Source organism: Physcomitrium patens, chromosome 18 (genome assembly GCF_059467195.1).
Source record: "Physcomitrium patens ecotype Gransden chromosome 18, ASM5946719v1, whole genome shotgun sequence".
Taxonomy (NCBI): Eukaryota; Viridiplantae; Streptophyta; class Bryopsida; order Funariales; family Funariaceae; genus Physcomitrium; species Physcomitrium patens.
Window position 1 is genome coordinate 7,700,191 of NC_143427.1, and position 17,117 is coordinate 7,717,307.

Genomic DNA, 17,117 nt, shown 5'->3' on the forward strand with positions numbered 1-17,117 from the left:
ATGCCGAAATCGTTTGTGTTGTCCATATTGGTTAATGGATTACATCCACCAGAATTGAAGATGTTTGTAAAGGAGGCCCAATCAGCCATCGTTGCATCATCTCTAAAGCGAGCAAAAGTATGGGAGGAATGTCACTATGACCAAAACTTAAATCTTGGAGCCACGATGATTCCATCTCAAGGAGGTTATCAAATGATAGGGTGGTCTTCTCACTTTGGAATGATCAAATCATAGGGTGGTCTTCTCACTTTGGAATAGGACATTACTAATGGTTGAGAAAACTTATCAACTATCTTCAAAAAAAACAAAGATTAGAGTATATAACAAATATAATTTGCTGCATCTTAGACTTCATCAACATATAATCACCACTCCTCGTAGAACTCGTCTCTAGAAGAGGGGATAATATCACAGATATATATATATATATATCTATTGTAATTTTTATTTGAATAATATGAATAGATAGAAATAAATAAAAGTAAATTAATTTCATAGTACCTTCTAAAATAGCTTTTCAGAAGCTTTGTAGATGTTTTTTTGACTTTACATATGTTTTTAGTTGATTAATAAGTTAGAAACTTAATCAACAAGCTATCCATGTGCCATATGTCTTCATAGCTTATGGAACAAAGTAATTATGTGATGCCCATATAAAAAACTTACCTTGCAAGTCAAAATATATGTCATACAAAATCAACATGTTTTTAGAGGTCCTATAGAATGTCGTCACATAGATCCTAAATAGATAGTATATATAGAGGCAAGAGTGAAGCCATCTTCACTCTTGTCAATTTCTTTCTTACTTCTAGTCTAGATTCAAGAATCTCTAGTTTCCTTATCTATTAGGAATAGCCATTTCAATTTTTTTTTAATATATATGTTATTTTATTTCTATTTTTCACTTTTCTTTTGACATAGATTTCACAAGTTTATGCATCTTCTTTGAATTCATGTCTTTGACAACCATTAACTATCAATAAGATAATTGGACTTCATATTTATCTTTATCAAAATTTGCTTATAATAATATTCTTTATGCTTCAAGTCAACAAATACCATTTTATTTCAATTATGGTTATCATCCAAAGCTTGATTTGTTAGGTACATCAAAGGTCTATGAAGCTATTACTAGTATTTTATATATATCAAAGAAAAGAAATCTAAAATTAATACTCTTCATGAAATTCAAAGTTAGAAGAGAAGTAATGTTACAGACATCTAATAGGAAGATTTTAAAAATATTTAAAGAATATTCTATTAAATTCTAAAATATTCTAAAGAATTTTAGAAAGATTTTTATAAGATTCATAGAAGGCTCTAAAAGGTTCTTAGAATTTTTTAGTAGGTTTTAAAAAATTCTAAAAAGATTAAAGAAGTTGTCTAAGAAGCTTCCTATGGTTGCTTCACCTTCAAGTAATGTGAGAACTTCTTGAGAAGCTTTTTAAGGTTGCTTCATCTTCAAACAACATAGAAGTTTTTTGAAAAGCTTCTAAATACCTAATACATATTAGAATCAAGGCTAAGGGAATCTTCAGTCTCAACAATACATCTCTTGGAGTTATAGCTCACCTTTCTTTGTGTTGATCTTGTACTCATCCAATTTAATCAAGTTTTTATTAGCTTACTTCTTAAAACTCCTCTATTCAACTTCTTGTTTGGTCTCATGTATAGTGTATCAATGACAATATGTGTGATTATCCACAAAAATCATTCCATATTAACTTTTGATAGTTTAGAATTTAATAGTTATCAAAGATATTAAAATTATTAATCAAAAAGCTACTGCTTAAATAAAATCATAACATGGAACTTGTATAAAAATGAATCATGAGGTAAAAAGGGAGGTAGGGCTGAGGTGGCAAGGTAGAAGTATAGGAATAGAAGATATAGGATAGGAATGGGATGGAGGACATGGAACTTGCACAAAAATGAACCATGAAGTGGAAAGGACTTGGCTTTAAAAAATCCCGATATATATATATATATATATATATATATATGGCTTATTCTTTGCTTTGATACTTAATAAGAATAAGTCTTGAATTTAACAATTCTTAATTGTTTTAAATATGATTCTATACACTAACAAACAAAATATGACATTTTAGGCATGAAATAAGTATTAAAATTTAAAATTGAAAGAAATAAACAAGCAAGCAAGTAAGACAAAGGCATTCACCAAATATGTGGCATGACTAAGAGATGAAAGAGAGGTGTAGCAGGAGCCAAGGAAACAATGAAAGATATAGTATTTAAGAATAATCTAGATTCTATAAGAAAGTTAGCCTTCTAGCTACAGATTGCTAATATTATTTGTATATATATATATATATATTCCTAAAATATATTTATCATTATTATTATTTTGATATTTTAAATTAATCATAGAACAAATAATAGTTAGATTAATAAAAATTAAAATTAATAAAAAGTTAAGAGTTACGTTTTGAAATTTTATATCATGAATAATAAATCATGAGATAAGAAGTTGATTGTAACTAAATGGTTTGATGTCAAAACTTCACATAAAAACAAAAATTATAAAATACTATTGTTTTATTTATTATTGATTGATTGGATTTTATTTTAAAATATATATATATATATATATATTTCAGAAAACTATACATTATAATTGCAAATAAATATTGATTATAAAAATAAACTTTCTTTCTAAATATGTTTCATTAGGTTTTAACCAATCATCATAATCACTTGCATGGACAAATTCATCACCAATTACATTCACCTGATATTGTTGTTTTGTCTTTTTTCTTTTCATCATTTAAACAAACCCGTCTTTCCACAAGACTTTCACCATCCAAAGTGTCAATGTCCAATTCTTTCATTCTTTGAAAGACCACCATCGACTTTTCCAAGGCGTCCAACAAACCCACTTCACAAAAGCGCAAGCTTTACCACAACATCAACAAAGAGCAACAAGAAAAAAACAACTCAGATTGACAATGATGAGATCTCATGCATAAAAGCCCCCATCGATATGTGAGTCCTTCATGAGAAGTTGCAGCAACGCTTCTGTCAAACTCATGTGAGATGACCACGAGATGAGGCTGCGCACACAGTCAAACTCTACATCACAGCACTAAGGTCAAAAACACACACACACACTCACTTCAACAAAATCAAGCTGCAGCGGCGTGGTTTCATCGTCCGGGTTCCGTTCCCTTGTGATGAGGCAATGGCTGGCTACGGCGCTAACTTGTTGTCCAGTCTTCACGAGATTATAGATCTGTGACGATGTGCAGTCGGAATTGCTGTGTAACGGCAGCTGATAGCACTGTGCCACCCACGAGAAATTTTGAACCCTGGGTGGGTGGTGGTGATTGTTTTGTTTTGTTTGTTTGTTTTTTCTCTCCATGATGTGTAGCTCGGGCAGTCCCCACTGTCGAAGTGGCAGCCATCCAACAATCTAGAACACATCCAGGACGAAGGTATCACATCACGTCACATGTGCTCAACGTCGGATTCACTACCATTGGATTCTCCAGCTGCTCAAGGCTGGTGGAGGATTTTGTGAGATTTGGGGCATAGATACTAGTTGCCTTGTTTGAGAGGACGGGGATGATTTCGACTGGGTCTCTCACTTGGTTTCTGGCTTGTCTTTGACATGCGTTGTTGGCGTTGTCTCTCTCAGCAAGAGTCCCTCTGGTGTGATTCGAAGTCTTCCCTCTCTGTCCGCCCTTGCCTTCGTCGTCGATCCATGAGCTGGAGAAACTGATCGGGGCAAGTATCGACGTGATTTTGTGTTTCAAGGAAGGTTTTCATATTTTTATGTTCTTTTTTGTAAGCAGAGTTGATGATAGTCCCTCATTACCTACAGGGGTAAGGAATCAGAAAGCTGGTGAGTGGCACTGACCTGGCTATGGAACCAGCTGACGATGACGATTGTTGTAGAAATAAGTGAACAAAAAAAATCACAAATTAGGGTTCTCACTACGCAGGAGTGGAAGCTAGGTTGAGCGCCGTGATAGAGGCTGCACAAGTGTAACCCTCGCAGTGGATGCTTGAGATAATTCTTAGCTTGACAACCACCGCAAAAATATATAGAAAACAGTCAAACATAACCTCTTCGAACTTTTATGGGAAAACTTGTAGAGTGTGAGACCGAGGAGCAAGAGAGCACTCAACCACAAAGGGGATGGCTCATCGACGAGCGTTAGAAACGACGGTCCCGCCCACGCACGGAGTGCGAGTGACAAGGCGGACTTTTATCAGCAGACGTGCTGCGCCCACTACGCCAGGCCCAGGTGGAAGGTGTTCAACAACCAGCTCGTCACTTACGACCGCATGGGCAGGACAGCTACAACGTCGGCCAGGAAGCTTGCGGCGTCCCTGTGGGAGCTGCAAGATCTCCCTCTTCTGGTGTCGTTCCTCGCCTGCATGTACATCCCCAACTGGATCCCCCACTCGCAAAGAAGCATTCGCGTCGATTCTGGGGTCCTCCACTCGCAGGCTGACCCCGTCCGGTCCCCCCCTGGCTACCGTCAGCAAGTGGAGGTTTGTCGGGAAGCTAATTTTAGACTAACCCGTTTCTTGTGCCACTTTCAGGCTAGTTTTTCTAAATTCCACCCTACCGGGCGTATTATCCTGATCATGAAACCTTCTTAAGCGTAAGTTGTGAGTCAGAGGGATCCTTCAGTGACTAATCTTGTTTGCATGCTTGATGTCTGCTGGTTTCAATTTTAGACTGGCGCTAACGGGAGTTTGCAAACGCATCTGCAGAAGCTGCTGGTCAGAGGTGGCAACATGGAGACGGCCTCCATGGTAACTTCAACCTTTGAGATTTGCTTGCTTGTTTGAGGTGAATTGTTGGTTTGCAGAGATCTAAGGCTTAGTTGTGGCGTTGTTTTTGCTAAGCAGGTTGACAGGCGGCGACATGTGCCGTACGTGTTGTTTAGCGGGACGAGGAAAGGCGATGTAGATTCCACAACAATGTCTCAGGAGCTGTTGAAGGTGTTCAATCAGATACGGCTGCTAGAGGAGCAGCACAGCGCCGGGCTAAATTTGACAACCGCGCTGCATGGGGAGCTCGTGCAAGCGCAATCGCGGGTGCGAGAGCTGGAGCAACCGAAGCGGAGCGCCCGACGAGAGGAGGAGGGGCTTACGAAGAAGTTTGCCGAGGAGAAGTTGGCTTGGAAGGTGAAGGAGAAGGAAAGGATCAAAGCTGCGGTGCAACCGTTGAAGAAGGAGCTGGAGGAAGAGCAAGCTGCCAGGCAGAAACTGGAGAACGTCAACCGGAAATTGACAAAGGAGCTTGCGGAGGCTCAGACAGCGACTGCGAAGGTGCTCCAGGAGCTTGCGAACGAGCGTAAGGCCCGCCAGCTAATCGAGGGAGTGTGTCACAAGCTGGCGCAGGAGACGGGCGAAAACAAGTCCGAAGTGGACGAGATGAAGACCCACTTACAGAAGGTGAGGGAAGAGCTCGAGGAGGAGCGGCGCATGCTGCAGCACGCGGAGGTCTGGCGCGAGGAGCGCGTCCAGATGAAAATGAGTGAGGCGAGACTGGTGCTCGAGGAGAAGAGCGCCGCTCTAGATGTCATGCGCGGCGAGTTAGAGTCCTTCCTTCGATCTAAACACGACAATCCCAACGGCATGACCTCGGACGACGTCACTTTTAGAGAAGCCCAGATCTTACACAATGTGCTCGACGCAGTTCAGGAGAGCGTTGTCACTAGCGTCTCCAGCTCCGACTTCATTCTCGACACAGAATCATCAAGTCAAGCGATGCAGAGTCCAAATTCTGGACATGCCGAAACCGAGGCGAGGGCATTGTTCTACGCTGAAGGCATACCAGATGCCGACTAGAAATCAATTGAAGTCAGAGTCATTTAATGTAAGCAAAAAATTCGGGGAGGCGGTCGAAAGCGCCAAGATGTGAATTAATTACTTACCTGTACAGATGATGTAATTATGTCAAGCTTGAAGCACATAGCGGTAACATCGAATTGTTAACGAAGGTCCCTACGTCCTCCAGCTTGAATGGTTGCCGAAGGTATATCTGCAGAGGTGAATTGGGTACAGTCACATGAAAATTGTGCTGTGTACATTAGCTTCGGGTGTTGCAATAGGGGTTGGATTTGCGGGAGCTAACGGAATGGTGAATTGAATCAGTAGTCCGGAGAGATCAGAAAAAAAAAAAAAACCCAATTGAAAAACATATTGCGGGAAATTGATCCAGTTGAAGCCATAGCGCTAAAAGTTCGCTGCCAATGCACATTTTTGAGGTGAGTGGGCTGGCCATGAAGTTGCTGGAACCTTGAAAATTCATCATACTTTCTCGAAGTAAGATCTCTCGAGGGTGAAGAACAAAGAAGAATTAAGGAAAATTCTAAGAAATGCCATTTCAAATCACATCACAACAGTTACAATTGCAGAAACAAGGGAGAGAAAAAGAATTGTGCATTGTAACAGAAACAGTAAGTGCTTCTGCCACTCTAGTCCCCAATTGTGTTATATATTTGAGAGCATGTGCGAAGTTATTGTGCTTTAATTACTAATGTGTGGACCCATGTATCTCCATTGTGCGCTCACAATTATGCGTTCACATTCTGTGACGTTATTTACAGGTTATCCATGAGGTTTTGCTACTGGAAGAGATAAGTTCAGCTTGAGTTATTCATAACATACGCACATGAAATTTTGGTGGACTTGGGTGCATCCAAGAAAAGTGCTAAAAAGAAATTTGGCTTTCTCCTAATGACATATGAAGTAAATGATGTCCTATCTGCTTGTTCTGCTGCAACGCTAGTAACAACCACGACAGTAGAGTGTTATGTAAAATACACACACATGTGAGATGCAAGTAATCTTGGTTTTTAAGTGACATGACTAAGGTCTTTTTTTTGTATTACTCACTTATGTATATACAAGCTTCAATGGCACATCATGCAAAGGTTTTGGTTTTGAAGTACATTACATTTGACATGTGTTGTTACAAAAAAGTGTGATGATTTTTTCATCATTACATGTGACTATTACAAGAGATATATTGATTGGTAAAAATCAAAGACAAAATGTATGTACTAAGTAACAATCAAGCATACAATTACCAAATGATACATTCTATCACTAAAAAAACAAATTTTAAAAAAACACAGTTTAAACCAACAAAAAAAAGTCCCCAACATATATATTTTACTATAAATAAATGTTATTACATTAAAATAATTATTTATTGTACTACTCTAGTAGATCTTAATCCAACAATCACAATGTACTTTGATTTTTATATAATTAACCAAAGTTACATCCTATTTTATAATTAATAGGTTTGTCTAACAAAATTAAGAAAATAATAAGTCATATAATGCATTAGAATTTTATGAAATAAATAAAATACAAGAGATTATATATATATATATATATATATATATGTAGTATTCTACCATTCAATTATATAGAAATGTTAGCTATTATATAAATAATTTTTGTACATCACAAGAAATTGAATACCACAAATTAACATCAAACATGCAATCAAAACTAAAGAAGAATGTACAACCATTACTCTTTCAAATGCCTTTCTCCTCTCTCTTTGCCTTAATGGAAATATAACAAAGATATTGCAAGTTGGATGTAATGTAAGTTCCATCTTAAATTACCTTTGACAAGGTTTTGATATTAAATCTCTTGGCCAATCTACAATCAAAGTGTTGAGTCTACATGTCTAATATTTGGTCAATTTAGAAGGTAATGTTATCACCATAAACATGACAAGTCTCACTTCCTAGATATCTTCAATACTTATCCAAAGACTAAACATGACTTGAAGAGTTTTTACAACAACCACAAATCTAATCTCTTAGAGATAGGATGGATAAGGGCGGCATCAAGCATGCTATATGCCAACCATGTTGACATTAGCTATACAATAATATGGTAGTTACATCCTTCATTTCACCACACAAAAAAAACTTGGAAGGCCAAATGGTACAACTACCAATTCTAGATGCATGCTATTTTTAATAGATAAATGAGAAGAAATAAAATTCTTAGAATACTTCTTATATTCCTCTCTATCTTTGCTTTTAAATGGCAAAAGCCTTATTGGCAACATATTCTTTACATGCAAATTGTATTCCCTACCTTCACGTCAAATTTTATTGGCACTTCACATCACAAATAAATATAATCTTCTTTGAAAAATCTTTACAATTTAGGTTGATAAATATCATTGTAAATCCAAGTATAAGGCAAGAAATTGTAGAGTTGTGCAATAGCCAAGTTTTTCATAGCCATAGGTTTAATTCACTTAAAAAACTATGCTCAATCATGAAGACATTGAGCTTAAATCTCATGGTCATTTGAATCTATAATTGGAGCCAATTTCTTTCAAAATGAGATTGAAAAAATAGGTACTAATGTATACAACATTAATAAAAGCTATAAGATGCCAATGATGTCTTTTAGCTAAATTGATAGCTTATAGTAAAGGTTTTTCAAAGAAGATTATTTTTTCATTGTAACATTGAATTCCAATCACAATGGTTTTCACAAAGCAATTCATACTTACATTGTCATATTACATGAAGTCTTGCTTGAAAATGCACTAAATACTTGGTTGTAGAAGATAAAATGATAATTGCTACAACAAGGTCTTAACAACTCTAATAGAATCCTAAATAAAATCCAGTTAAACTTTAACAATAAAATCTTAATCAAACCTTAATAAAATCTAAAAGAAATCTTAAAGAAATCACAAATTAATATAAAGAAATATATAAAAATAACCTCAAAGAAATAATAAAAAAATTCTAAAGAAATAATATATATATATATATATATATATATAATAAAAAATACTAAATAAATAATAAAATAGAAATCCTAAATAAATCCTAAAGTAGCACTGAATAAATCCTAAAAATCTTAATAAAATCCTTAATAAATCCTAATCAAATCCTAATAAATTCTAATAAAATCTTATGTAAATTTAATCTATCTCATAATAAATCCTAATGAAATCTTAAAGAAATATTTTTAAAAAATTAATTAAATTCTAAATAAATCCTAATCAAATTCCTATAGTTTTTTTGAAATCCTAATAACAATTAATTGAATTGTCAATTTCAACTTAATATTTTTTTTCAAAATTTCAATTTTTAAGTAAACAATAAGCATACAAAGTTTGAGAAAAATCAAAATTATCAATTGGAAGAAAGAACTTTTAATTTTCTTAGATGTTGGTTGTCATCCTTCTCCAATCTAAATGTTGAACTTTATATAGCAATTACTCTTTTTTAAACTATTCAATTAGTCTTCAAATTAGCAAAAATATAGATACCTAAGCTCAAAATGCTGTCACAAATTTTTGCTTCAATCAAATTGGAATTTTTTGTTTGGATCATAGAAAACCTCATTGATCTTAAAATTCAAATATTTAAGATCCTAATCCAATAAAACCTCCATATCCTTCAATTTAACCATTCAATTGACTTAAAATTTACAAAATACAACTAAGATAAGTACAATAAAAAAACTCACAAAATTTTATTTGTAAAGTTTCATAGAAAAGAGTTTGTTGGCTCTTCTTTGTTAAAAGTATCCAATAGATGAATGAAGTTGCAATGATTCCATTTGCCAATTCTTGTCATATTCAAGTCATTTATTAAAAAGAAGGGTGATGTGTGTTGTAAGTCCTTGAGCTATTCTTTATAATAGCTATATCATTGTTCTAAGTGACTAGAATGTATCTTCTAAACTAATGTTAGCTACAACAAATTGTATTGGATGTGAGATCTTTGGAATATTGCACTGGCTTCTTTTGTGTACACTAGTGGAAAATGACTACAATGTATGATCCCAATCAAGTTTAATATCTAATTGAGGTAAGTCAAGTTTGAGTGCAATAGCTAGGAATGTGTACATTGAGAGTTTCTAGAGGGGCTGATTTGCATACTTGCCTCTGTAAAGCCCTCGAAACTAGACTTGCTTTTTGTTCAATCCATGTAGGCCTAAAATGTATAGAAATCATTAGCATGTTTTCTTGAGTCATTGAATAGTGTCAATTCAAGTTGTAGGCCTTGATCTCTTAGTAAATTTGATATAAGTAAATTATTTACAAATTATTCAATAATTGGTGGAGTCTCCAATGGTTGTCAAGATTGACTTCTTTGCCTTTGAATAACATGAAAGGAATTGGAAGTTGCTTATTGAGCCTCTCTACTTAATTTGAACTATTTTAACAACTTTAGAGCCATAGAAGATAACTTAATTTATTCTTAGCTATTCCACTTATTGCGAGCTTCATTGAATTTATTAATGTCCAAAAATTTACTTGTATTGGGCTATGATTTCCATCTTTGGCACATTTTTTATATTTTAATATTTATTCAAAATTCTTTAGTCTCCTTCTATTTAGCCATAGCTATTCCAATTCTTGTAACTATCTTCTTTTCTTTTTTTTATTCTCTTTCTTCTTTAATAACACATGAATATATTGTCTCTTTAAGATTTTGTCATGATTCATATTCTTGACAACTTTAGGTGTTGTTAGATTTTCCAATCTTTTATGTAGTTGCAGGAGAAACACAATTTTTAGCATTATAGCCATCTATATCTTTTTTGTTATAGGTGTCCTTGGCTACAAAGTTGACATCTAATTTAATATTGATAATTGTTGTTCTCGTTGCATTCAAGCTTCAGTAGACCAAAGTAATTGAACTAATAGAGGTGGATTCAAACATGGAAAAAGATTGGTTGTATGAATTGGGTCTGGTAGTGTCACAATTAACTGTATTCTGGCTATCTAAAATTAAGTATCAAACTACAAAACATCGAGGCTTACTACTTCCATATTAATTCAATATATAATCTATTCTATGATTATCAATTCAATAATACTTCTTTCAATCACTATTCTTCATAAGCAAATAATAAAGAAAACAAAGAGGTAGCACCAAGCTTACATCGGCTTATGACTCTCACAATCTGGCCCTTGACTTACGACTCTCAATCTGGCTCTCGACTTACAATTCTTAGTTTGGCTCTTGGCTTACGACTCTCAGTCTGGCTCTTATCACTCTTTCCTCAACCTATTTATGCTACCAAAAAAATGATCCATCGACCAGCGGATTTCAAAGGTTATAATCCTTTAAATTCTTAACCATTTATTCCACTATCAACCTACTATTACTAACTAAACTGCCTAATCATCAGTCTAATTCTCAAGGTTGTCAATAACTAACCAGTAACTTACCACAAAGTTTATTTACCTATTCTACATAGCCCCACTCTTAATTGTGGAGCGTCCTGGCAAACATTATTTAGTCTCAACTTATAAAGACGTAATAGCGTTGGCTTCTTTACCCAATGGCATTGGCTTACCACCTTTTGAATTGGTGATCTTCTCCTCTTTACATCTTCATCATCTGCCTCAATGTTCGAGGGTTCTCCATCCAAACGCGCCGTCTGATCTTCATTCAACAAACCTAATTCTCGTACTTGACACTCATGTTGGGCAATTTGGTTGTCACACTGCTCTAGAATCTTCTGCCATTCTTCTGTCAATTTCAAAGGAATCTCCGAAGGTATTATCGTTGAAACTAGTGTATTGGTTCGCACTACATTATTGGCTTCCTTCGCTAATACTGCTAGTTTAATCTACAACATTGCAACCTCTACTTGTAGCCGTTCTTGTCGTTCCTTCCAATCAATCTCCATCCATATTGTCTCAGATATCATGTTCGCCATCTTCTCCTTAACCACAAAAGAAAACATGATGTTTGTCAAGAGCCCCCCTCTTACTTCTTACTATGGTCCAATCAATAGGATCAACTCTCCCTTTTGTAACAGAAAATCCATCCCGAGTTTATGGATAGTAAAGTTTAAGCCGATTACCATTGATCCATGTCATAAATTTAGTATCCATAAAATCTTCCAATTGTACTGAACCATTTGGAAATCCTTCAATAACGCGATATGACCCATGCCATCGAACTTGAAATTTTCTTGGAAAATTTTTAAATCGACTATCATAAAGAAATATCAAATCATTTGGTATAAAAGCTTTTGGTCTAAGCTTACTATCATAATAAGTCTTCCTTTGTTTTTGTATCATTTCCATTATCATTAATGCATTGGCTTTAGTTTCATCTAATTTTTTTAATTCTTCTAAACGGTGCCGTAATGAATCCAGATCTCTCAATCTAGTATCTATAGCAATTCGTAAACTTTGGACTTCGAATTCAATAGGTAATATTAATTCCTAGACATAAACCAATTGGAAAGGGATAGCATTGGTAGTAACTTTATACGCAGTATGATATGTCCATAAAGTTGTCAACAATTTAGTGTCCCAATCTGTTTCTGCTCTTGAAACTATTTTTGTTAAGATTTTACATAAAATTCCATTAGTATTTTCCATTTGTCTATAGGCTCTAGGATGATACAGTGTAGTCTTTCGATGTTTTATCTCATATTTAGCCATGAGTGCTTCAAATGTGCTATTTATAAAATGAGTTCCTCGATCACTAACCAATTCTCCTGGGCAACTGTAGAATATATAAATAAACTTTGTGATAAGTTACAGGTTGGTTATTAACAACCTTGAGAATTAGACTGATGGTTAGGCAGTTTAGCTGGTAACAATAGATTGTTAGTAGAATAAATGGTAAAGAATTCAAAAGGTCATAACATTTAAAATCCGTTGGCCGATGGATCATCTTTTTGGTAGGATAAATAGACAGAGAGTCATAAGCCAAGAGTGAGACTGAGAGTCGTAAGCTGAGAGCCAGATTGAGAATCATAAGTTGAGAGCAAGACTGAGAGTCGTAAGCCAAGGGCCAGATTGTGAGAGTCATAAGCTGATGTAAGCTTGGTACTACCTCTTTGTTTTCTTTATTATTTGCTTATGAAGAATGATGATTGACAGAAGTATTGTTGAATTGATAATTGAAGAATAGATGATGGGCTGAATTAAGATAGAAGTAGTAAGCCTCAGTATTTTGTAGTTTGATATTTGATTTCAAATAGCCAGAATATAGTCAATTGTGACTCTAATAGACCCAATTCATATAACCAATCTTTCTCTATATTCGAATCCACCTCTATTAATTCAATTGCTTTGGTTTACTGAAGTTGGAACACAAGAAGAACAACATTTTGGCATCGCTGTAAGGAAAATGATAATAATATAAAATATTAGAAATTAATTATATGGAAGATGGAATTATATGTTGAATGAGAATGTGAGAAGAACCAGTTTTAGGATTACAAATATGTGACTTATAATTCAAGGCAGTATTGATTTTGTAAAGAAGAATGAAAGATTATGAGTGATAATCATGGGGAAGACGATTATCAAAGATATAATCAACAAGCAAAAGAAAGACAAGAGTGATTACGCATAAGAAATAGCCTATGGGAACGATAAAAAGGAATTGCAAGTCCAAGAAAAACCAAAGGAAGAAAAATTCAAATTCAAATAATAAGGAGACCAGTAATAACACCAATGGCCGCGGGAGTGCCAAGAGTACCAATTGCAATACAAATGGGAGCAATAAGAGACCGAACTACAAGTATAGCACCATTACCTACTATTAGTGGTTGTCCGGGCTCTGATCTCGATCACCATATATCTCAATTCTTGACAGCTTGCGTGGCTAATAATGATAGAACTTAAGATATTCGATTGAACTGGTTGCAAATAACTTTAAAAGATATAGCTTTTGAATAGTATATTCGACAATTAGTGGATAGATTTTTCAATTGAGAGGCCTTGAGGAACGCCTTACTAACCCATTTTAGACTAATTGGATTTGAAGATTGGCTTTGAGAAAGTTTTATGAATAGCAAGATGTTTGCAGGGAAATCCATAGAATCCTATTATGATCGGATTGTAAATATATATTATAAATGGTCAAATAATCAAATGCCAGATGCGTTTATATTGTCGATATTAATTAACGATTTGCATCCACCAGAATTAAAAATATTTGTAAAAGAGGCTCGACCAGCTATAGTAGAGGCATCGTTAGCACGAGCAAAGGTGTGGAAAGAATGTCATTATGATCAATTGTTAACAGTAGGGGCTGCGATGATTCCAAGTTCAGGAAGCCAACAAATACAACTGAGAAATGTATCGATGGATAATTATCTACAAATGGCTACCTCCAATGTGAAGAATGTTATGTTGCAACAACCAATCAATGCTACACCACTCCAAGCAATAGCGCCAATAATGATGACACCTTATTTTACATCACCAACCTATCAACAATCAAAGTTGTTCACAAATGCGACTGTTAAAGATCCAAATGAAGCCTTGTTATTAAATCCAACAAAGAAAATGGAAGAATTGGCCATGAATTTGGCTAAAGACAAGGAGAAACGACATAAGCCTTCTAATATGAGACCTAATGTATGGTGTAATAATTGTAAGGGACAAGGTCATTTTGATACGGAATGTCAAACACCCAGACAAATAGGTGTTCAGTACATATTTTATAGAAGAAAGTACCCTACCTAAAACTATTGGCATTTACAAAGGCAACAATAATTTAGTAATCAGACCATGATCCCACTGACTCAATGGAAAGTCAATCAAGTTCAAATGAAAAATACATATGGATGGAATGGAAATCAATCTAATCGACAAAATTGAACATTCAATAATTTTCAAAGTTCCAATTTTAATTAGAGGTCTGCATCAAACCCTTAGAAATATGAGAAAGAGCAGTAGAGGTATCAACAATATGCTCCATCAGTGTCATTGAACCAAGTACCTTCCGTACAAACGAGACAATCAGGATCATTTTCTAACCCTATATGGAACAAGCCTAGTAGGTATATACTGGTGGAGACACCCAATATGCCAAATGGAGGTACAAAAAGACCACTTCATTGTTTCCGTTGCAGTCAAATTGGTCATTATGCTAGTGAATGTCCTAATTCCAGAGCCAGTGACGATTATGTACTAGTATGTACGAATTGCAAGCAATTGGGACATACTTATCAACAATATAATGCTCCATTCAATTTCAATAATCAAGATCTATAGATCCAAAGCCAAGGAAAAATAAAAGAGATAAATCAAGGTCCTCAAGATTATCAATTCATCGAATAGAAGTAGTCCAAGCTGTCCTTACAAAAAGTCAGCAAAAGAAGAAAGGACCAATTCAACATTTGGATGATCCTGAAGCGAAGGATCAATTGAACTCAATTACGAGGACATCAAATCCAGGTCCTAACATGGGCCTTTTACTCAGTATAAGACCAAAATCGGTTGTGCATCCTAATGAGGTACCAATTACAGAGGCTTTGATTCTGTGTCAAGCTGTTCCGTTCTCTACATAGTTTGGGAAACATCTTTTCTATTGAAAGATCCTCTAAGAGGCATGAATTTCAAGGAACCAATATCAGTCTAATTGAGAGAACAATCTTACCTATTAAAAGAACCAATTTTACAGGCTCTGTCAAACTCAGTTCCAATAGCTTTATCAATTTCTAATATAGAGAAATCTAATTTACTTGCATCGGTGCCAAGGACTAGAAAGAAGAAACAGACATTGAAAATTATCACTAATATAGAACCTTATGATATTCTAAAAGATTTGCATACCATACAGTCCACGATCTCTATGAAGCAACTATTGGCGATAGCACCTGAGTGCCAAACTATCTTGAATTCTTCATTAATTTGTCGTAGATCTTGAAATAAAGAAATCTGAGAAGTAAGTTTGAATCCCGATCAAGGTGCACCTACGATTGATGTCTCAATTGATGGAGTGTTATTATCGAGAGTGTAAGAAGACGGAGGATCTAATGTAAATCTTATAAATATTGCTACAATAGAGGAACTAGGTTTAGATCACTTATTGTCTACTACAGTAGTTTTCAGAATGGCTGACTCCAGTCGAGTTAAACCTATGGATATTTTATGAAGTATTGATACAGTAATTTTGGAGATTACCTACAAAATTGATTATATTATTTTTCAATTGCAATGCTCTATATTTTCATACCCAATTTTATTAGGGCGATCTTGGTTGTATCAAGCTAAAGCTCAAAATGATTGGGGCCATGGTACATTGACAATTGAAAAAGATAATAATAAAATTGTGCTTCAAATATATCCTGTCCAATATTACGGAGAAACTGAAGTTGCCAGTTCAAAATTCACGTCGGATTATGAAGATAACTCTATAGAAGAAGAAATTGGTGTACTTGATCTAATTTATGCTGATATAAGGTAAGTTGTCGAGCACATTAGAATGAACTACCAGTGTAGGGGACCGGGAAAGTACTTAGTTCCTCCAGATGTTATTGATGATTCTGATCATATGATTATATATTCGATGAATAGACAGGATGTTAATCACGTTAGTACTATGGAACTAGAGTTGGAAAGTTCTCATGTATCGGATTTTATAAAAGATTCTAAAATTGAGCAAAATATCAGTCTAAGGATTCCTAAAATTCCACGATGTCAACCAATTAATTTAGGTATAGAGAAGGCTCTCCAAATCATTCAGATTTGCGACGGTATAAAAGGCAAGGAAAAAGAAATTTAGGTGGATTACTTTTTAATGCATAAAATTGCTTTAGCATGGTCGTATGCGGATTTGAAAGGAATTCCAACTCAAGTTTGTGAGCATCAAATTATATTGGAGGAGAACGCTACACCAGTATGCCAAAGACAACATTGACTTAATCCAAAATACTCACTTATTGTAAAAGAAGAATTGGATAAACTCTTGGAGGTTGGATTTATCTATTCGATTCCTTTTAGTGAATGGATTTCAGCAATTGTTATGGTATCGAAAAATAATGGAAAAGTTTGCATTTGTTAAGATTTCCAAAAATTAAATGTGGCTACCAAGAAGGATTATTTTCCTTTACCATTCACGGATAGTATATTGGATGTTATCGCCGGACATGAATGTTATTCATTTCTTGATGGATTCTCTGGTTATAATCAAGTTAAGATTACAAAAGAAGACCAATTAAAAATTACTTTTACTACGGATTGGGGGACCTTTGCCTATAAGGTTATGCCGTTTAGGCTTTGTAATGCACCAGCTACATTTCAAAGGATAATGATGCAAGCATTCCAAGATTATCTAGGAATTTCAATGAAAATATTTCTAGATGAT

General features: G+C 34.8%; 1 protein-coding gene and 1 long non-coding RNA gene across 4 annotated transcripts; both read left to right on the plus strand.

The window, feature by feature from the left end:
* Positions 1–3,050: 3,050 nt before the first annotated feature.
* Positions 3,051–4,634, plus strand: LOC149987450 (uncharacterized). The gene is made up of 2 exons (XR_016498369.1): positions 3,051–4,406; positions 4,573–4,634. It is a non-coding gene; the product is annotated as an uncharacterized LOC149987450 (long non-coding RNA).
* LOC112294994 (uncharacterized protein At5g41620) lies at positions 4,626–6,934 on the plus strand. 3 transcript variants are annotated; one of them, XR_002973507.3, is made up of 3 exons: positions 4,626–4,788; positions 4,885–6,440; positions 6,591–6,934. XR_002973507.3 is itself a non-coding variant. In XM_090244392.1 (2 exons), the coding sequence occupies exons 1-2, from the start codon at positions 4,771–4,773 to the stop codon at positions 5,827–5,829; spliced, it is 963 nt and encodes a 320-aa protein (XP_090100518.1). In that variant the 5' UTR covers positions 4,626–4,770; the 3' UTR covers positions 5,830–6,934. The 3 variants fall into 3 exon arrangements, 1 of the variants encoding a protein (XP_090100518.1); XR_002973508.3 differs by having other exon boundaries at positions 4,885–6,248; XM_090244392.1 differs by having other exon boundaries at positions 4,885–6,934.
* Positions 6,935–17,117: the final 10,183 nt, after the last annotated feature.